At 33.2% G+C, this 23,086-nt stretch overlaps 2 protein-coding genes across 4 annotated transcripts in view; one reads left to right on the plus strand and one right to left on the minus strand.

Annotated features, from left to right (window-relative positions):
- Nucleotides 1-23,086, minus strand: part of LOC126828483 (origin recognition complex subunit 5) — a 46,318-nt gene that overhangs the window by 22,082 nt on the left and 1,150 nt on the right. The window lies entirely within an intron of this gene.
- Nucleotides 5,663-14,515, plus strand: LOC126828484 (LHFPL tetraspan subfamily member 3 protein). The gene is made up of 3 exons (XM_050558238.2): nt 5,663-6,279; nt 10,842-11,081; nt 12,643-14,515. The coding sequence occupies exons 1-3, from the start codon at nt 5,868-5,870 to the stop codon at nt 12,780-12,782; spliced, it is 792 nt and encodes a 263-aa protein (XP_050414195.1). The 5' UTR covers nt 5,663-5,867; the 3' UTR covers nt 12,783-14,515.

The raw sequence follows: 23,086 nt of genomic DNA on the forward strand, positions 1-23,086 counted from the left end.
CGACACCATTCAGAACACAAATTAAATAACAACTCTTCCAGATCCAAGTGTAGTAAAGACAAGTAAAATGAAATTTTGAACTATAAAAATGAAATTTTGAACTATAAAAACGAAATGAAATAGGATCTGTGTTTTAATTAGATTTGAAGTAATTTGAATTCTCTATATTTATGTTATCTATTTTTAAACTATTATTGCAAGAACTGTCAGCTCTTTATCTAGCAATTAAGTAGGGAAATGGAATCCTTTATGGAAGTGAAATATGAGCCTGCAAACAATTACCTAGCCTATACATAGAAAATAGGAAATTATGTCTGATCATTATTTGTTAAATATAAATTACATCCACGGCTTAAAAATATGGCCAGTAGTTCTATATTTTGAACAAGCTCAAAGGCACAGGCAGCATCTAAATACAGATAGAATTCTGATCATTGAGTCTAAATTTTCCTAGTTTTTGGCATTGTACACTTTTTGGCAGGTGAGACACACTAATGATAGGTTTATTCAATGTACTAACAAATATAGCCCTCTAGGCCATCTACTATTCACCACACCTTATTCAGTCTATATAAAACTATACTATATAAACATTCTTTATCTTTATACTTCATGTCTTTTCACTTTAAATCTAAAGATTAATTTATTTTAGCTTATTGTCAATTGAATCAAATTTAAAAACAAACTGTATATTTAGATTTGTATCAATTTTACAAAATAACGACTTGAGCAACCATTAATAATTTGTTGTGGGAGGGTTTTAGAATGAATTCATTCCTTTTATGAAACATATATTTTCTATATTTAAGCCTGATGTATATTATGTATAGAAATCAATAGAATTAAAACAAGTCTATACAGATTACTTATTGATTCATTAGTCTCCCCTTTCAATTGTTACCTGTATATTTCCCTCATGGTGGGGGGACAATAATAGGTGCTAATGACTATTAATATTATGTGTTAGGTTTGTTAAATATTAACTGCATTGTTTTCTGTCTATTCAACTTCTACCATCATGACTTGTACTCCCGCTTTGATTGATCTTTTGGTGTTTGTAGGATTTTCAAACGATGGCAGATCAACCCAATTCTGTACTTTCTGTAAGAGGTTTAACCCTTTTTCGTGCTTTAATTTTGGGAAGACCTGTTCTCCATAAGGTTGGTTAGAGAGCTGGAATGACAGACCATAGTAAAAAAAAAAAAGCCACTCTAGCCTTATAATCCATATCTAATGCAGTGGACACATTAGCCGAATCGTTCGGCCGAATCTATCGGAGCCGAATTTTATTCGGCCGAATGGGTGGACACACTAGCCGAATGCTTCGCCCGATTCAACCTGTCGATTGCATCACCTTTCACGTCACATGATTAAACATGGCGGCGTCTATGTCTTCAATCTATCACGTGACTTCTCGATATGAGTGGTGATTGGCTAATGAATTCTATATTCGGCCGAATGCTTCGGTGAAGCGGACACACCAGGCGAATATAATTCGGCCGAATATATCAAACCTCTTTGATTCGGGCGAATCATTCGGCCGAATGACAGTGGACACACTAGGCAAATTTCGACGCCGATTGAATCGGCCGAATCGTTCGGCTAGTGTGTCCACCGCTTAAGTGTTATCGTTTTAATGCACATTATCCTAATATATTATGTGTTTCAATGTCTCAGAAACATAACAGTAGCTTGCTTTATCAGGAGTGTGTCCAGAGGGAGGGTCTGGGAGGTCTAGCCCCCCCACCCCCGCTTGCTTGCTCAAAGTATATTTATTTTCTCCTACATTCATTGAAATAATGTGGAACAAACACATTTAAAAGGCATTGCCATTGTTGTTTAGTCTTCACTCCACGCTAATCCTATAAATGTATGCACCAAAATAAAGAGAAATAATGTCTCAGAGCATCTGATTTAATAAAAAATCTCAGGTAACCCCCTAGACCTCACACCAAACTTGAAGTCATATTCACCACACCCCCACTCAAATTACTGAACACAAATCTGCTTATAAAGCCATCAATTTAATTTTCTAACAGTTCTGGAAATAAGTCAAGCAATAATTTAAACATTCAACTACTCTGGACAATAGTTTCATGTAAAGAAAGAAAACAAATGCTGGCACTAAACAAAAATAATCATTTAAACTTTAATTAAGATCATTCACTGCTCTTGTATCATCAAAACAGCTCTTGCTAAGCGGTGGACACACTAGTCGAAGCATTCCGTTCAATCATTCGGTGCCGAATTGCAGCCAAATTCATTCGACTGAATGAGTGGACACACTAAGCGAATTCTCTGTCTTATTCACCAGTCAATTGCATCACCTGTCACGTTGCCATGCGGACTGTCTTCAAACAATATGATTTCTCAACATCAGTGGTGATTGGTTAATGAACTCTAAAAATCGGGCATATGCATCAGCGAACCAACACATTAGGCGAATATATTCAGTCGAATTTTCATATATCAAACTTGTTTGATTCGGCCTAATTTTTTGACACTGGACAAACTAGGTGAATTTCGGCGACCATTGATCTGGCTAGGGTGTTCACCACTTTATCAAACACTGACAATAGAAGATGGTAGTGTGAAATCAACAAACAAATTTCAACAGCAGAATTCTCCTTTAGTATGATTATAGACATTACCATTTCATTTTTTCTGCCATGTTGAAGTTTTAATATTTAGTATAAAATTGAAAACATGGCCGTCATAATAATGTTACTGCAATAAATGCAGACTTTTTACAAATGTCCAACAAAAATTGATCTTTATGTTTAACAGAGAGAGAGAAATGGGGATTAACGTCCACACGACACAAACTAGGTCACTTCAGGACTGATATATGGTTCATTTTACTTCAGTAATTTGCTATAATGAATCTATACTTGGAGTTTCATCACTCAATTATAACCAAATTTATCGTGCCCCAAAGCATCAACCAATCAGATTACTTATCTCTGCTTACCGTAAGCAGACAATGTTTATTATCAAAGTAGATCAAGGCATTCAGCTAATAAACGCTTACACCAAGTTTGAACATTCTACCTCAATTAGGAGAGTTATTGTGTTCCAAAGCCTCGACCAATCAAATTGCTTATCACTCTGCTTACCATAAGCAGAAAGTGCTCATTATTGAACTTAGTCAAGGTATTGATGTGATAAAACTATATACCAAGTGTCCTCACTCTCTCTTAATTAGAACTATAGTTATCGTGTCCCAGAGCATCAACCAATCAAATTGCTTATCTCTGCTTACCCTGCGCAGAAAATTCTCATCTTCTAACTCCGAACTCAATCAAAGCACTCACCTAATAAACACCTATGCCAAGTGTGAACATGCTAGCTCAATTAGAATTAGAGTTATTGTGTTCCAAAGTCTCGACCATTCATATTGCTTATCACTCTGCTTACCCTGCGCAGAAAATGCTCATTATCGAACTTAGTCAAGGTATTGATGTAACAAAACTATACACTTAATTAGAACTAAAGTTATTGTGTCCCAAAGCATCAACTAAGATTATTGTGTCCCAAAGCATCAACCAATCAAATTGCTTATCCCTGCTTACCCTAAGCAGAAAATGCTCATCTTCGAACTCCATCAAGGCATTGACCTAATAAACACCTACACCAAGTTTGAACATTCTAGCTCAATTAGAAGGAGAGTTATTGTGTCACAAAAAGTGTGACGGACAGACAGACAGACGGAAAAGAGAGATAGATGAACCCATTTTAATAGTCCCCTGCTTTCTTCGAAAGGCTGGGAACAAAAAATCTTAAAAGGGTATATTAAAGTGTTTCTTACAGTATAAGGAGCACAATACTGTGTCACTTTTCCGGTTGAAAACACATTGATAATCATGGACTAATTGAAGTCTGCAAGGTACAGTGAACTGGGCTGGTCCCTTTCAAATGTAGCAAGAATTCTGTCTTAGGTTTGGATAATTAAGGTGCCTCAGGGTTTAAATTCAAGCAAGGTCTCAATGCAATCGACCAATACAAAACTGATACAGAAGTATCTCCACCTAAACTACATTAATTTCCAACTATCAAGGTTTGTTACATACACCCAGATATGACAATATCAACACTGAAAATCTAAGATTATGCAAATGATCCCAAATCATGCTGTAGAGAAATACAATCCACCCTGACAAAATACGTAAATATTTTAGATCACCACAAATCATTCCAAATCAACTTACATCAATTTTGGAGTTCATCTCAAATCAATGTTGAAGATCAATACTGGAGATCATCATTCAAATCAATACTGGAGATCATCTCATTTCAAGATTGGAGATCACCTCAATTCAAGATTGGAGATCATCCCAATTCAAGATTGGAGATCATCCCAATTCAAAACTGGGGATCATCTCAAACCAATAGTAAAGATCACCACAAATTGACCATTTTAAATAATCACCAAAAAGTATGCTGCAGACCAATTCCACACATCACACACCATACTGCAGATCACACAATCTGATTAAAATACAGATCTATAGATCTGACAAGTTGTACTCGAAGGTCATGTCAGGGGTCATAGGAGCGGCTTTTGACCCTTTTAGACATTGATTAATCAATCAGCGTTGGCGTTTCTATTTCTTTACCCACAGTTCCGTGCATGGCACGCCAAGAAGTCACCGTAACAGACTGTTTCATTGGCTTATCCCTCACTTCAACCAAAATGCTGGTAATATAACAACTCTTCCAGATCATAGTATAGTAAAGACAAGTAAAACGAAATTTTGAACTATAAAAAACGAAATAGGATCTGTGTTTTAATCAGATTGCAGATCACAAAGTATATTGAAAAATGGCAAGAATTATACTGGTTAAGATATTGATAACTATAAACCATACTAATGGTCTTTTAAAAGGCAGATAACGACGGAAGTATGAGATTATAAACATTTTCATGATTGTAAAAGAGACATGACAGTGCCAGAACTCAAAGCGACAAATAATACAAACTATAGATAGCCCCTTGCCCTGAACTATGTGCATACATAAAGGATAATGTTATATTTTTGTCATATTTGACAATAGCTATCTTAAAATTTTGCATTTCGGCTGAATATATTGGCTTCAACACAATGTAACAGAAAATAAGTAAACCCCTAAAGGAGTAATTCTCTTTGATTTACAACAAAATAAAGTATTGAATTTTTGTCTTAAAACTACTGAATACAAAATCAGCAATTGACAATTTCAGTCAGAAGACCAAAAACATTTAGTGTAATAGTTCTAAAAATTTCATTCAAGGTTGTCATATAGAAAGGGATGACCTGCGGTCAAACAAAAATTAATCAGATTTAGTGGAGTCTTTAGACATACATGTGAAAAGAAAAAATGTTCAGTATGACCTTGCATTAAACAATAGATCACCTTTAAAAACTACTGATGTTTATCGTGCCCTAGCTTAAATTAGTGCTGCTATACTATTTCTTTCTCTGTACATTTAAACCTGTTTCTTAATCGCTGGACTATAAAGAATCTAACCTGTCAAGCGTAACATTTTTTCGTTATGGCCTAACGATTTTATCCTCATTCAGCTACCTGTGTATGAATGTATTATTATTAGCTGACAGTGTGGGCATGGAAAGAAAACCTGTTTGACTGGTTTCGGCTATAAATGTATTCAGCTGTATTGTTAAGAAGTTGTGTACAGTCGGCTAGATATGAACAATATAATTTCGTGAAAGAGCTAACAACACCCTAAAATACAACTAACACCGTTATATCTGGAATAAGACATATTTTAGGGTTTATATAGGAAACAGAAGGAGGAAATAAGGTGGAAATATCAAGAGGACATTTTGGAATATAAAAATAAGAATTTACTTTGGTAATACGACAAAATGATGCATCAGAATTATAACCCAGAGACAGCCAAAATCTACCATTTCAGATACATGAGAGAATATCGTGCTGTTGCTGTTTTATGGGGATTACTGTCAATAATTTGGTGTATACTTAATTTGGTCGCTTTCGTTCAGCCACAATGGATCGGAGATAGTCCAACAAGTCCTGGATACGGACATCTTGGTGTTTACCAACATTGTTATCCAGATACAGCCCAAGGAATTTACATTTGCAGTGGATCCTTCGTGGATTTCAAATCAATCTTAAATGATTCATTCAGAGCATCCACATTTTTCGTTGGAGTATCTGCTTTGTTAATGTTAATAGTTGTTGCTGCTCTTCTCCTCTTCTTCTGTTTCCGCAAAACTTATGTCTTCGTCTTCTGTGGAATTCTTCAACTTGTCTCTGGTATGTATTTTGTATTTTGTTTTTACTTTATATACTTCATACATTTAATGTTTTTATCTTTATTTTAATAACTATTAACGCAATCATACAATAATTCTAAATGTGAAGATGGAATTAAAAAACATTTATATTTGTACACAAAGTATTTTTTTATTCAAGAAATATACAAGATAATTGATGGACTGTTAAAAATATTAGGTCACAATTTTATGGCAATCAAAACAATGGTGTCATGAATAACATTTATTTTTGAAAAAAATTTACAGATTTTGTGTTCGACAAAAATCCATACAAATTTAGTTTATATAAAGGGGCATAAGTAATTATAACTAATATTTTGAATTAGTTTGTATTCATACAATAATGTCGGCCATTTTTGAATAAGACTTCTGGGATTTGGGAGTGTCAATAGAAAGTATTAATATACCACCCACATGTAAATACCTACGCCAATATTAACAACAAAAGAAATATAATCTTTATGAAAGGTCTCATAATACTAAAGGTAGTCATCCTTGTTAATGATGCCAAGCCCTTTAAATAATAAGATTAAAAATGATTTGAAATATTTTATACTATTTTATGGAGCAAACCATTTAAAATGGCTTCACATTTATTTAATTGACAAAGATTATTAAAAACTTTATGGTTTTTATTGTCTGTTATGAACTGGCTTGTCAATGCTATGAAACTACATGACTTTTCAGATTTTAGAGCCATGGTTACATCCTACACAAAAGACTGTCTCAGACTTTACTAACTAGAAAGCTACAAGACCAATAAATGCAATACTTTATAGTCTACTAAGTTGTAAGAGACAATTGGTAGAAGGCCAGGACGATAGTCTTACTTTTTTTTAGCTTAAACATTGTAATGCTATAAGTAAATTATGTGGAGGTCTTTGTGCAATATTTGTACATGGTCTTGTTGCAATATTTGTAGACTAGCAATTAGTGTTATTGTTCTGTATACACCTTTGTAGAGTATAAAACGACATTCCTTACCAATAGTATTAAAGGATTATTGTATTATCAAACACAATTAACTGATATTGACTGGGGATTAAATACATAGGTGTATCATTAAGATAGTTACATCGATAATACCCACTTTACTAATAGTGTACAGTACATAAGTTAAGTCTTATTACAAATTAAACATGTATTCACATGTACAAAACCGAATATACACTCTAAACACACGACTTTAAAATCAAGTACAAATATGAATATTTTTTAATGAAAAACTTTCCGTCAATATCAAAGATTCATTATTATCGCTTATAAACTTAAAGACACCTTTATATATTTGGACTAAGAACATATTCAAACAAATTTGTTTACCAATAGGTTGCTTCAAATCCCTCTCAAAAACATTTTAATAGCAACAAACTATCACAAGCTGTAAAAATCTAAATTCTGGAATTACCCACTGCCAACTCGTATTGTTCTCACAAACGCTAGCCATTCAATCTACACATACCAAGTGCTCACTATGCCAATTGAGCCGACAAGCCAACAGGTTGCCAGTTAGTGATACTCAGATACCATTACATTTTGGTCCTGTGTGCGCCCCGTGGGTGTTTATTTTCAATGAATGCAATATTCTTCTCGTAAGATTGGGTGTCCCTACTTTAAAAAATACCAAATTCGTCATACTTTTATTGGAAATAACTACCCCAGAAATACTTTCGTGGAGATGCATCTTTAATACATTTTTATTTTTAAAAAGAAGTAAATTAAGTACAACCGTGGGATCAAACACATGACTTAACATAGATGTCACACTTGTATTAGACCAGTTGGGACGCTCAACGCTTCACCACCTTGGTACTTCAAATTTCTTATATAAAGAAAGTATACCATAAATAACCCACAACCCAGACTGCACAAATATTTACTATTGTACATTTTACATTTAAACAAGACAGTGCAAGACTCTTATAATGTACATGTAAGAAATTTTGTCTACACATGAGACCAATTACCAGCACACAGGCAAATAAAACAGCAATTTTTCTTTTTTCAGTCTTTCGTCACTGTGCCCATGAAATTTATGTCAGAACAGACCATTTAAGAAACTTGAACATATTTTGTTAAACGACCAACAAAAAATATAGCAAAAGTGACATAATTTTTTTTAACATATTTTATTTAGCATATGCAATCATTATAATCTTAGTACACAGTATTTGCAAAAGCCTTTGATGACTGGATAGTTTACACTGTAAATTATATTATACATGTCATAAGATAATATTTTAACACTAGCAGGAAATCTGGCTTAACCCGGCAGTCTGGGGCCCAAATTCGAAGGCCTAAAACATTCATGGGGTCATGCTTGTTAATTTGATACCACATATATGGCGGGGGTGGATCGCTCCGACGAAGCATGATGGGCTAACAGACATATACAAAAATACACACTGAGATCTTAGATTTTATTTCTATAGAAGATAGATATAATAATTGTGTATCGGTAGTAGTCCGTGGGCCAGCAATGTAAATGTTTATCTAGTCGCTCCAATGTGATACATACCTGACCTGTTAGAAAGCATGTAACAGAACCAATGACAGTTCGAATTCGGAAAGTGGACTGAAAACACCCGTCTTCATTAGCCGGTTGGGGAAGAAAAGTAGGACGTTTAACCCCAAGACATTTCATATTTTCTATTCAACCACATTACATTCACCAGTACCCATAGCAGAAATTTAGAAACCTGTTTCTTCTTCATGCTAAAGGCACATCAGTACTATTGCAGTTATACATATATAACACACTTTCTCAATACAATCTGATTAAAACACAGATCCTATTTCGTTTCGTTTCTTATAGTTCAAAATTTCGTTTTATTTGTCTACTACACATAGCCTGCGTTTTGGATGGCATGAGGGATTAGCCATTGAAACCATCTGTTATGCGACTTCTTGGCGTGCGGATGCACAGAACTTGGGTAAACCACTAAAAACGTCAACGCTGATTGATTAATCAATGCCTGACATCATAGGGTCAAAAAAAGGCATTCGTACGACCTCGGACACAACCTTTTACTACAACCGGTCAAATCTTCATGTAGTGTAGGCCATCAAAAGTATAAAAAACGAAATGAAATATAGATCTGTATTTTAATCAGATTGTTTGTCAATAATAACAAACACAACGGACGTCAACAAACAAAAATACAATCCAAACAACTTCAACAGTTTCATGGACGTTTTTGCATGCGACTGAAATGGCAGCATGATAAAGAGTAACCTTAAAATGTCACATGAACAAATGACATACTAATAGATGAAAAATTATAACAGTATGATGAATATTTTATTTAATAGGCTGGAAAAATACTAGTTCAAACCGAATACATATATTTAATGGGAATAAACGTGCGACTGAATTGCCAGCATGATGGAAGTTTGATTTAATAGTCTGAAGTAGGGGGAGGGGGAATCATGATGGCTAAGTGGGTAAGACGCTGGCTCGCTAGCCTGGAGGTCGGGTGTTTTGTCCCTGCATTGGCCGAGAAAGTTCATTCTGATTTTCCGGCGTGGTTCCCCCTTGTCAGTGATGCAGGACGCAGGGCCTGACAAGGACAGCTGTTTAGTCTTTTGGATTGAACGAAAAACCAAGGCCCAGTGTACACATTAGCGGGCAAGTAAAAGATCCCTTGACAGTTGGAATTCGATATAAGAGTAGGCTGTAGTGCCGCTGTCCGGGCAAAATTTCCCTCATAGCACACTGTATGGCATATGCGCGTCTTCATTAGCCCAGTTCGGAGCAAACAGTAGGACGTTAAACCCCATTTCATTTCATTTCTGATGTAGGGGACTAACTAAAAGTACATCAAATAGTTGGGGTTTAAAATATCATGAATCCGATTATTTCATTTGAATATGAAAGGGTAGCTGTAATGGGATACAGACAGTATCAGCTGTTGTGTTTTCATAAATGTCTCCATGTAATCAGAAATTTGAGATCTGATGAAGTCAAACCAATTTGATAGGATTCTTCCTTATGATGGATGAAACAATCAACAATCTATGAAATATTACAATAGATCCAAGAACTCTCACTCATAGAAGGTTCACAAGAAATTCTCGACATACATGTACAACGGCAATCTGTTTCACAGAGGATTACGGAAGTCTTCTAATATCTCTGTAAAAGATGACTACCCTCAACACGTGACGTCTCATTAGGCGGCGTTAACCATTGGCTCAATGGCGCATGCATTGTTTACATAAGACTTTACTGGTTCGGGCAGAATAGAGTCTTTTACTCATTTTAATACCCATTTTCACTAATTAGGAAATAATTTTTTATCTACAAACACGTCGAACGTCTTTATTTTTCTAATACATAAAAAAAATGTTTTAGAATTTAATTTGTCGGAGGAAAAAAGTTAATATTTGTGGCTCATTAAGTTGCATCGATGTCATCCTTATCAGTGATTATTGCGTCCTAGCAAATATTCACTGCTGATCAGTGTGGAAATGTGGGTGTATAAAAACATCAGGAATTAATGACCCAGGTGTATAATAAGATGATTTATTTTTTGGTTTCAGCTGTTTTCATGTTCTTGTCATGTGTCATCTTTCCCAATGGTTGGTCACACGCTGAAGTAAGGACGATCTGTGGTTCAGATGCTAATGAATACAGATTAGGTGAATGTCAAGTTCGATGGGGCTACATCCTAGCTATTCTAGGAATCTTTGACGCTTTGGTCTTAGGTGTCCTTGCTTTTTTCCTGGCCACCAAACGAGCAAAGATTGAAATTTATTCTACCAGTGGAACAGTTACAAAATGTAAGTATAATTATTAATGATTATTAAGGAGGGGACTTCAGTATCTGGAATAGATCTGCCCCATGTTTCATACTGTAGAACCAATCGACACCTACTTTGTCAATCATAATGGCTGCTAAGTTAAAGAACAGCATTATGTAAAATGGTATATGCTTGAAACTTGAAGTAATTTTGTGAATATGCTTCCGTCTCCCACCTTGCGTTATCAGCATTCAACAATGATATCTAGGTGGTTGATTATAGGCTTGACATGTAAATAAATGTCTAAATAATAGTTTATATATCATTTGAGGCCAAAATAAAAACATGAAATAGGCAGGTTTTGCTCTTACATAATGCATCTTTAAGATAAAACATAAAAATTGATCAAACTCAAGTACCATAAGTTACACAACCAATCCATGAAGAAGGCATTCAAAAAACCTATAGAACTGTAACAACGTACAATGGATGTTCAAAACAATATTGATTATACAATCAACAAAAGTGATGTCAATTTTAAAATAAATACATGCAAATTAAGAAATCAATTAAGAATCAGCTCTAATTGTCTCTACTCTAGCACAGTGTTAAAGTACAAAATTTTGTTCTAGAAAGAGTAAGCATACCCAATCCTGTGGCTAACATGACTCCTACCACTATATAGCCAACTGGAGCAATTGTTTGCAGAGTATTCATTTAGACCAAATAACTAACAAATCTGTTATTTATAAGAGTGGCTGGATCATCCGGTAGATCTGTATAGTTACTGGATCAAACAATGATGCCGGCAGAGAGTAATAGATATTTAAGAATCCACACACGACAGCAGTACAAAAACAGACTTGAAATTTATAACTGACTTTAATTTGTTTAACTCGAGTTTAACTCGGGAAATTATAAAATTTCTATCAGCCCATGTCAATACAAAATCTAGGTTTGAAATTTCATTTCTATATCTGTTAAAAGTGTATTAAATTAAAAATTATAAAATATGAGTCAATATGGTCAAAAGTCAAATTAATCTTTTTAAATCTTGATCCTCTGTGTGAGATGACAATCTTTGTTAAGGGCAGTGGGTCTTGCAAGAAGCAGTGTTTTTTGATGTTCGAATGGGGCCAAAAAATTAAGTCCAGTGTACATGTCACGTTGGCATACATGTAATAGAAACCATGACAGTGTTCTGTAGTGCTGCTTTCCGGACAGAATTCCCCTCATAGCAGACTGCACTCCATTAGCCTGGTTGGAGCAGAAAAGCATGACATTAAAACCCCATTTTATTTTATATTCCCTCCCGAAATACAGCTACCGATAGATGTATACGATTTGAGAGAATGCAGGATAACTGCACACCAGGACACAGACAAAACAAAGGATATAACTTACATCATATAAGAACAGCACAAATTATATAAGAATGTAGCACTAATGATATATTCTCAGCAAAAACAAACTTCAATATTACATTATACACCATGGCTTTGATTTATTATCACGTGGAGCCAATTACAAAGACACACCTGATAATTTTGTTTTATAGAATAATACCAAATTCCATACGATTATCTTTATTATATTTCAGCTGAATTAAATGGTTATTCCGAAACAGTTTCAAAGAGATCACTGCCAATTCAAGTTATGACTGTTCCTGATAATGAGGATCGTTACTCTGAGTACTCTCAGTCTCAAAGACAACAACCTAGAAATGGATTCCAGCTTTAAATCAGAAAAAATGCATGCAAAAATTTTATACATTTCGTAAAATCAAATTAACACTATCAAGATCTAGGGTTTTTAAATCCGACTTTTCCAACCATACAACCAAGGTAAGGTGGAACTGCCTGATTTAAACAGATGCAAAAGTTATAAAATCGGTATGAAGATATCTTTTTAATGTAAAAACTGTTTTTTTTATAAAGTTTTTTTTTTTCAGCTGCTACAGCCAAATAGATATATACACCACTAACGTAGATATATACAGCACAGAAAACATTGCTTTATAATTGATTTGCCTTATGAAAATCACTATGTAATTAGTGTATCATTTGCACACATCAGCATTACATATAACAGTTGATGCCTTATCATATAAAATAACTAAATGCAAATTTCACTCAAATTTTATTTTCATAGAATATTATTATTATCAATCATTTTAGCTATATAGCATAAATGAAATTATTTGTAACTGGATAACATAACAAGGACAGAAACCCATGACCATGTATTATTATGGTTTCCCCTCTATGACTAAAGAGTTCAACAAGTTAATAGAAAGCAAGAAATTAAAAAGTTTGAGTAAAAGTGAGTAATTATTAAATTTTTCACTCAAATTGAGTAAAGATGCCCATTGGTCTCGGAGAGTAAGTTACTAAGTGTACAAAAATTGTATTAAGTTTATTCAACAGTTATTTTTGAATTTGAAATAATAAATTTCACATACATCTACATATATTGGTCAATGAGAACACGTCTGATATAAAGGCAAGAGTTGTCATTCTAATATAGTGAATGAAGCATAATATTCATATTAATAGAATATAAGATTTAAAGATATTGTAGTTAGCCAAAGAAGATGCAACATGATTTAAGAGTCAACACAATAACTTTCCTGAACACCTGTCTTTCTGAATAGGAAAACTACATTGCTACAAGACTTTAAAACGCTGATAGTCAATTGCATTTAATTAAGAGAGCAAAACCAAACTTTTAATAGTAGAAAATCTCCGTTTGGGTTGGATAGGATTATAAATACCCGTCTTTCTGAATAGGAAAACTACATGACTAAACAATCCTAAAGCTGCTGATTGTCATTTGCGTTTAATTAAGAGAGCAAACCAAACTTTTAAAAGTAGATAATATCTCAGTTTGGATTCAATAAGATTACAAAAAGGACATCATTTTACCCAAATATTGTAGCTTGCAAGGGATTAAACATCCCTCAAATGACAATCAGCGGCTTGTATATTTACAACACGAAAATGTATAAAAATCCCTGTTTATTTTAGGTTTTACAAGACAACAAACTCAGAAAATCATGTATTTTTTAAATATTTCATAATATTTTCTTAGTGTATGTATAAACTATAATATTTACTTGTATATTAATTTTTATATTTCATAAATAAATCAAAACCCTTAGTTTTTCATTTATTATTTCTAATGCAACTGTTTGATCAAATTGTTTAAATATTCTTTTTCAAAATACTCAAAGATAGTGTAAAGATTGGCTTTATAAATTTGTGTTCTAGATATTACTTCTGGTAAAATTTTTATATATGTTTTCTTGTGTAAATTTTAGTTATATTTTCATAAATTGTTTAAAACCATTATTTTATAATATAAGTGTATTTCTACAGTTACTAACATGACATACCGACTAATGTTTCTATCAAATGCATTGTCCATGACTATCAATATATATGTATTAGAAAAAAGTCTTTTTTAGAAACCCATATTTTTAGGACTTAATTTTTCTTTCTTCTGATAGATAATTGTATGCGCATTTCAAGAGATAGAATTGCAAAACGAAAAAATGAGACCCCATGTTTGATCCAGAAAAAAGCAGTGCCCCAATTAACTGTCAGGTTTTAGGCTACTCCCAATAAAGTATGGCAACATGTAAGAGCAAGAGGACCGCATCATGCATAAACAAAACACAAATCCACAGACAAGGCATACCACATAACAGAGATTGCAAACAAAGAAAAAAAACATTGAATCAAGGGAATGGATCCCTGGTCCAGCCGTAAGCATTCACATTTCATATTTGTACTGCAGTTACTGCTATCATTGTGATATATACCGCCAAATAATCATTGTTGTATACATTTATGTGTCATTGCTTTAACATTTCACCATTCTTAACAATTCTCTTCTAAGATACAGACTTTTTCCATACATGCTAAAAAATTTTTAAAAGATTATCTACCTTCGAAAAGAACGAAACTGAAAGAAACTATCGTAGCCCTCAATGTTTCATTGACTTTGATCCAGTAGCATACATGGCACAGTGACCCTTTCATGGCATATTATTCGAGCAAAGTGTTCACAGAAATTAGCACTTCCATATATTGCACTGAACAGCTTTGAATATGCTATGGGTCAACTCAAACAAGAATCTTCAAAACAAATATTCAACTCGACAAACAACAAACTGGATCTTGATCATTTTATGATCTCTTAAAATCGGTTCGCGACAATCTGCATTTACCAGATACATAAAAGAAACTAGAACTGCGAAGCAGTAATGACGGGTTTCACTGGTGCCACGTTACCCTTGAACTTATGTCACTTTTGGTGCCATGTTACCCTTGAACTCATCACTTCCAGTACCAATGGAACCGATAAACAGATATCCACAAACTTTGCACGCATCAAATAAAATGGAAGCAGAATCAACCAAATCCAGCAATATCAATTCATTTTATACATTTGTTACATGTAAGTGATGCTGACAAAATTACATTACTTCCGGTGATAATGAAAAAGTTCAATTAGTTTTAAGAAATCGGAAATGGCATAAGGCATCACATGATGAAAATTTTATGCAAATCGAATATTAATTGCTACTTTTATAGACCAAAAACCTTAAAAAGTGACTTGTAAAAAATCGTCTATTTCTCTGCAACCGTACAAGTTAGAAACCATTTTTTGGTATCTGTATGATCGTGTGGGTTCAATGTATGTGTTGATTGGAATCAAATATCATAATTTTAAACACTTTACAAATCAGACACATTTGAATAAAATATCTGCTTTGAAGGCTAAAAATACTGATTTTGCCAAACTGACGTTACTTCCGGCGATAACGAAAATCTTAAATTACTTGTATGAAATCGTAAATGGCATTAGGCATCACACACTGAAAATTGTATGAAAATCGAATAATAATTGACACTTTTATGGACCAAAAACCTTGAAAAGTTACATGTTGAAAATCGTCTATTTCTCCGCAACTGAACAAGTTAGAAACCATTTTGTGATATCTATAGGATTGTTTGGGTTCATTCTATTAGTTGATTGAAATCAAATATCAAAATTTTAAAAAAATAACAAATACGACTCATTTGAATAAAATATCCCTTTTAAAGGCTAAAAATACATTTTTTGCCGAAATAATGTCATTTCCGCTGACAGTGAAAATGTTAAATTGGTTTGACCTAGTCAAAATTAGCATAAGGCATCAAATGGTAAAAAAAAAAAATGAAAATCGAATAATAATTGACTCCTTTTCAGAAAAATAACGTGGTAAGTGACGCATGCAAAAATTGCCTATTTCTCTGCAACCGCTCATATTGCAAACTTATTTTCACATACATTCTCTTCGTATGGATAATTGCTACGAGTTTTTGAAAGTTACGAAGAAATATTTTAAAATATGAAGACGCTGAATGGGTTGTAAATAGCTTAATTTTACACCGTTTTTCACCTTTTAATCGAAATAGTCCGAAAACGAAATCGAAATTAAGAAAACTGAGTCCGATGTTTTGTGCACATTACATGGCGCATTCTTTTGGTAATATCAAATTTTGAACAAATAATATTTGCTTTCAAAAAGTGGTACCGAACTGTCAAAATTATAGTTTTTGTTAAAATTATGTCATTTCCGATGCCGACATAACTATATCGGTAACAAAAAAAAATGATATTTTGTAAAAAGAAGCATATGAACTTTGTTTTAAACAAATTGAACAATAAATAATCAATCTAGGACCGAAAAACTAAATTAGCCAATGGCGGCTAACGAAAATTACAGAGACATAAATTGTTCACATTTTTGCTCAAATCAGATGACCCTTTAGCCCTGGATAAAATACCATAAAGAAATATTCATTAATCTAAAGAGCCGTAGCTATGTGCCTTGTCTCTGGCTATGTCAAAATGTATAAAATGTTAAAATCCGGCACTTATTGTTAATATTATGGCAATATTTAGAAAAAAAACAACTTCAGTGATTTCGGACATTTCGCATTGTCGCAGAATGTTCGAAATAGATTTAATCTCTAAGTCATGCCATCTTTCCTGAAAACAAAAGATATCGGATTGATCCGACAAGTAGTTTCTGAGATATACTCAAGTGGAAAATAAAACGGCCAATGTGTTGGATGATTGTTTTTTTGGTAAAAACAATCATCACTAGAACTGCAAAGCAGTAATGACGGGTTTCACTGGTGCCACGTTACCATTGAACTTATGTCACTTTTGGTGCCATGTTACCCTTGAACTCATCGCTTCCAGTACCAATGGAACCGATAAATAGATATGCACAAACTTTGCACGCATCAAATAAAATGGAAGCAGAATCAACCAAATCCAGCAATGTCAATTCATTTTATACATGTAAGTAATCCTGACAAAATTACATTACTTTCGGTGATAATGAAAAAGTTCAATAAGTTTTATGAAATCAGAAATGGCATAAGGCATCACATGGTGAAAATTTTATGTAAATCGAATAATAATTGCCACTTTTATAGACCAAAAACCTTAAAAAGTGACTTGTAGAAAATCGTCTATTTCTCTGCAACCGTACAAGTTAGAAACCATATTTTGGTATCTGTATGATCGTTTGGGTTCAATCTATGCGTTGACTGGAATCAAATATCATAATTTTAAATACTTTACAAATCAGACGCATTTGAATAAAATATCTGCTTTGGAGGCTAAAAATACAGTTTTCGCCAAAATGACGTTACTTCCGGTGATAATGAAAATCTTAAATTACTTGTATGAAATCGTAAATGGCATTAGGTATCACACAGTGAAAATTTTATGAAAATCGAATAATAATTGACACTTTTATGGACCAAAAACCTTGAAAAGTGACATGTTGAAAATCACCTATTTCTCTGCAACTGAACAAGTTAGAAACCATTTTATGATATCTATATGATCCCATGGGTTCATTCTATTAGTTGATTGGAATCAAATATCCAAATTTTAAATAAATAACAAATACGACTCACCTGAATAAATTATTTGTTTCGAAAGCTATAAATATAGTTTTTGCCCAAATTACGTCATTTCCGATGATATTGAAAATGTTAAATTGGTTTGACCTAGTCACAATTGACATTACGCATCAAATGGTATCACTTTTATGATAATCCAATAATAATTGACTCTTTTACAGGCAAAATAGCGTAAAAAGTGACACAAAATTGACCATTTCTCGGCAACTGCTCATATTACAAACTAATTTTGCGATAGATTCTCTTCGTATGAATTTATGCTACAAGTTTATGAAAGTCAAAAAGAAATATTTAAAATATGAAACGCCTGAATGGGTTGTAAATAGCTCAATTTTACACCGTTTTTCACCTTTAAACCGAAATGGCACAAAAATGAAATTGAAATTAAAAAAACGGCTTTTCAACTTTTTTTGCCCCTTTACATGGCGCAACTTCTTTTTTTTACTTATTTTCAAAAAATAATATTTGCTTTCGAAAAGACGTACCTAACCGCAAAAATTGTAGTTTTGGTCAAAATTACGTCATTTCCGCTGCTGACAGAAAGCTTTATCGGTAATAAAAAAGTTGAGACTTTGCACCATTGAGCATATGAACTTTGTTTTATACAAATCGAGCAATAAATAATTAACCTAGAACCCATAAACTGAATTAGCCAATAGCGGCCAAGGTGAATTATCGATACAAAAATTTTTCATATTTTTGCTCAAATTACATGACCCTTTAATTTATAGGTAGAGCGCCATAAAAAAATATTAATAAATAAAAAAGTTTTTTGTCAATATTTAAATTTTCAAAATTTGGTGCCTAATATCCTCGAAGATTAATCGAAAATCAAAAATCTAAACAATCATAGCTATTTGCCGTGTCTCGGGCTATGTCAAAATGTAGCATATGTTAAAATCCGACAATTATTGTTAATATTACGGCAATATTTCAAAAAACGACAACTTCGGTGATTTCGGACATTTGGCATTGTCACAGAAAGTTCGAAATAGCTTTAATCTCTAAGTCACACCCACTTTCCCAGTAAAACCGAAGACATCGAGTTGATCCGACAAATAGTTTCTGAGATATGCTCAAGTGGAAAAAAAAAAAAAAATAATAATAAGAAGAACTAGAACTGCGATGCAGTAATGACAGGTTTCACTGGTGCCACATTACCCTTAAACTTATGTCACTTCCGGTGCCAGTTACCCAGCAATAATAATTTCATTTATACATTTGTTACATTTGTCAAAAAAGTGACCCTTACAAAATTTGTTACTAACTTACCGCTAAGTTAGCTGACTTTTTAATGGGAAATTTCTCGACAAGGGAAGGTGCTAGAAGAAATTTTTGGACATCTATATGATCGTATTGATCCAATCTATATGTCCATTGGAATCAAATATCATAATGTTAAACGAATGATAAATATAACTCACTTCAAAACAATTTGAAGGCTAATAATACAGTTTTTGCCAAAATTACATTACTTCCGGTGATAATACAATTTTTGCATTAATTCTATGAAAATATAAACGGCATAAGGCCTCACATGGTGAAAATTTTATGATAATCAAATAATAATTGACACTTTTATAGACCAAAACCTATATCTCTGCAACCGAACAAATTAGAAACCATTTTGTGATATCTGTATGGTCGTATGGGGTTTTGCCCAAATGTCGTCATTTTCAGTGACAGTGAAAATGTTAAATTGTATTGACCTAGTCAAAGGTGGCATGAGGCAACACATGGTAACAAAAATTGAAAATCGAACGATAATTGACGCTTTTACAGGCAAAATAATGTGAAAAGTGACCCATGCAAAATTGCCTATTTCTTGGCAACTGCTAATATTACAAACTAATTTTGACATAAATTGTTATGGTATGGATTAATGCTACAGGTTCGTGAAAGTTGTCAAGAAATATTGTAAAAAATGAAAAATCTGAATGCATTGTAAATAGCTCATTTTTACACCTTTTTTCAGCTTTAAATCAAAATGATGCAAATGCAAAACCGAAATAAAATAAAAAAACAAGACATATTTTGCATCTTTAGTATGAGCATTCATCTTGATCTATTAAATTTGTAAACATTAATATTTGCTTTTTAAAAGACCTTTCGACACGTCAAAACTTTTATATGTAGAAGTAAGTTGAGAATTTGCACCAGGTGGGCTTTTCTTTTACACAAATAAGGCAATAAATAATTAACCCAGAACCCATACACTGAAATTAAAATGCAAAAAATCTTAAAAAGTGATCCTGACAAAATTGGTTATTTCTCGGCAAGGGAAGGTGTTAGAAACTATTTTGTGATATCAATATGATCGTATTGATTGATACTATTTGTCCATAGGAATCAAAAATCATAATTTTACACCAATAATGAATATCGCTTACTTCAAACAATTACTTGTTTTAGAGGCTAAAAATACAGTTTTTGACAAACTGACGGTACTTCCGGTGATAATGAAAATACTAAATTACTTGTATGAAATCGTAAATGGCGTTAGGTATCACACAGTGAAATTTTTATGAAAATCGAATAATAATTGCCACTGGTATGGACCAAAAACTTTGAAAAGTGACCATCTGAAAATCGCCTATTTCTCCGCAACTGAACAAGTTAGAAAACATCTTGTAATATCTATATGATCGTATGGGTTCATTCCATTAGTTGATTGGAATCAAATATCATAATTTTGAAAACATTACAAACCAGACTCGTTTGAATAAAATATCTGTTTTGAAGGCTATAAATACATTTTTGCCCAAATGGCGCCATTTCCGGTGACATTGAAAATGTTAAATTGGTTTGAACTAGTCAAAATTGACACAACGCATCAAATGGTGTCGTTTTTATGAAAATCCAATAATAATTGGCTCTTTTACAGGCAAAATAGCGTAAAAAGTGACTCATGCAAAATTGACCATTTCTCGGCAAATACTCATATTACAAACTAATTTTGACATAGATTCTCTTCGTATGGATTAATGCTACAAGTTTATGATAGTTGCGAAGAAATATTTGGAAATATGAAAAGCCTGAATGTGTTGTAAATAGCTCATTTTTAAACCTTTTTTCACCTTTAAATCGAAATGGCGCAAATACAAAACCAAAATTAAAAAAAGTGAGTCCGACATTTTGTGCGCCTTTTGTAAGGGCATTTATCTTGATCTATCAGATTTACAAAAATTAACATTTGCTAGTGAAAAGACGTTCCGACTCGACAAAATTGGAGTTTTCAGCAAAATTGCGTCACACCCGGTACCGATAGAAAACTTTACCATGGAGCATATGAACTTTGTTTTATAAAAATCGGGCAATAAATAATTGACCTAGAACCGATAAAATGAATTAGCCAATAGCGGCCAAAAAAAATTATCGAGACAAAAAATGTTCACATTTTTGATCAAATCAGACGACCCCTTAACCCTAGGTAAAATGCCATAAAAAATTATTCATTAATAAAATAGTTTTTTGTCAAAATTTAAATTTTCAAAATTTGGCGCCTAATATCTCCGAAGATTCGTCGAAAATCAAAAATCTAAACTACCGTAGCTATGTGCCCTGTCTCAGGATATGTCAAAATGTATCCAATGTTAAGAGCCGACGATTATTGTTAATATTACTGCAATATTTCAAAAAACGACAACTTTGGCGTTTCAGACATTTCGCATAGTCGCAGAACGTTCGAAATAGCTTTAATCTCTAAGTCACACCCACTTTCCCAGTAAAACCGAAGACATCGAGTTGATCCGACAAGTAGTTTCTGAGATATGCTCAAGTGGAAAAAAAAAAATAATAATAATAAGAGTAATCTTAACAAAAACAATAGTGTTTCACACAAGCTACGCAGTGTGAAACCCTAATAATAATCTTAACAAAAACAATAGTGTTTCACACTGGCTACGCAGAGTGAAACCCTAATTAACTACCGGTACATTGTTTTGATACAATTCTTTCACAGCAGCAATACTGTGTTTTATAAATATATCGGTATAAGTAACATAAAGGCAATAAGTAAATCACTTTACCACAGACATGTAAATATACCGGACATGTGTGAGTAATTATTTCATGTCCACCTCCAGTCTTCCACCATAGACTGAAGTATTTGGTTCATTCATAGATATTTTGATGGCTGTTCTAATGGTTAAAGGGACTATCCCGATTTGAACAGAGTCTCAAAAGTAAAAGTCCGAGTTCGTATGAAATTTAAGCACCAAAATATAGAGGAATGGTTATTTACCTGGTCTCAAAATTTCAGCTCAAAATATTGAATTGTTTGACGTGAACGTCAAAAATGCTTATCCGGAAACGTAACCCCTTTAAGATTTCTGGTCAATTTTTTCGTTGGGTGACTTGATAATCTATCGCGGTTCCTTTATACAATGAATGACCCACGTGCCGTACTGGATAACGAAAGGTAAATTTCACCTACACATTGTTTTTATAAAATAAAAGTCTGGGCCCTTATTCACGAAAACTTAAACTAAGATACAATCGAAATTTTAAGAAATACTGCAATTCGATTGGCTGACCAGTAAAATCAATTTGCATATATCCAATTTGCATATTGGTCTCTATTTCCAGATGAAGACTGACGGGTGTAAGTTGTTTGAAAACATATCACAAATGTTGAATTAGTTGCTCGGCCTGTGGGTACGGGATTTTAAGGGGTTTTAACACAAAATTAAGCAGTTTTATTCTCCAAAATATTATCGGGATTGGCCCTTTAATGTATAGAAAGAACCTGTCAGATACTGCCTGGTTTGTCATTACCGGTATTTTAAAATTATTTACAAAGGTTTGAACTTTTGCATAAAAGCAGAGCTAAATTTCTTAAAGAAATTCTGAAATCTTATCTAAATTAATAAGGATTCAAAAAGCTGTTTGAATTGTTTGAATTCGACAACTGAACCTTATAATTAATACAGTCCATGGCCCTGTTTACACTTGGTCGCGATAAGAAATTGACATTACCCTACAATAACTGGTCTTGGAACCGTGTCTGGCACGCCAAATGTGGAACTCTTCACAGAAAAGTTCATTTCAGTC

This window comes from Patella vulgata, chromosome 7, assembly GCF_932274485.2.
Source record: "Patella vulgata chromosome 7, xgPatVulg1.2, whole genome shotgun sequence".
NCBI lineage: Eukaryota > Metazoa > Mollusca > Gastropoda > Patellidae > Patella > Patella vulgata.

Bases quoted from the DNA above. Each gene is read 5' to 3' on its own strand.
- LOC126828484 (XM_050558238.2), top strand. From the start codon at position 5,868: ATGATGCATCAGAATTATAACCCAGAGACAGCCAAAATCTACCATTTC. The intron at 6,280-10,841 runs GTATGTATTTTG...TTTTGGTTTCAG, and splicing joins AATTCTTCAACTTGTCTCTG to CTGTTTTCATGTTCTTGTCA. The intron at 11,082-12,642 runs GTAAGTATAATT...ATTATATTTCAG, and splicing joins CAGTGGAACAGTTACAAAAT to CTGAATTAAATGGTTATTCC.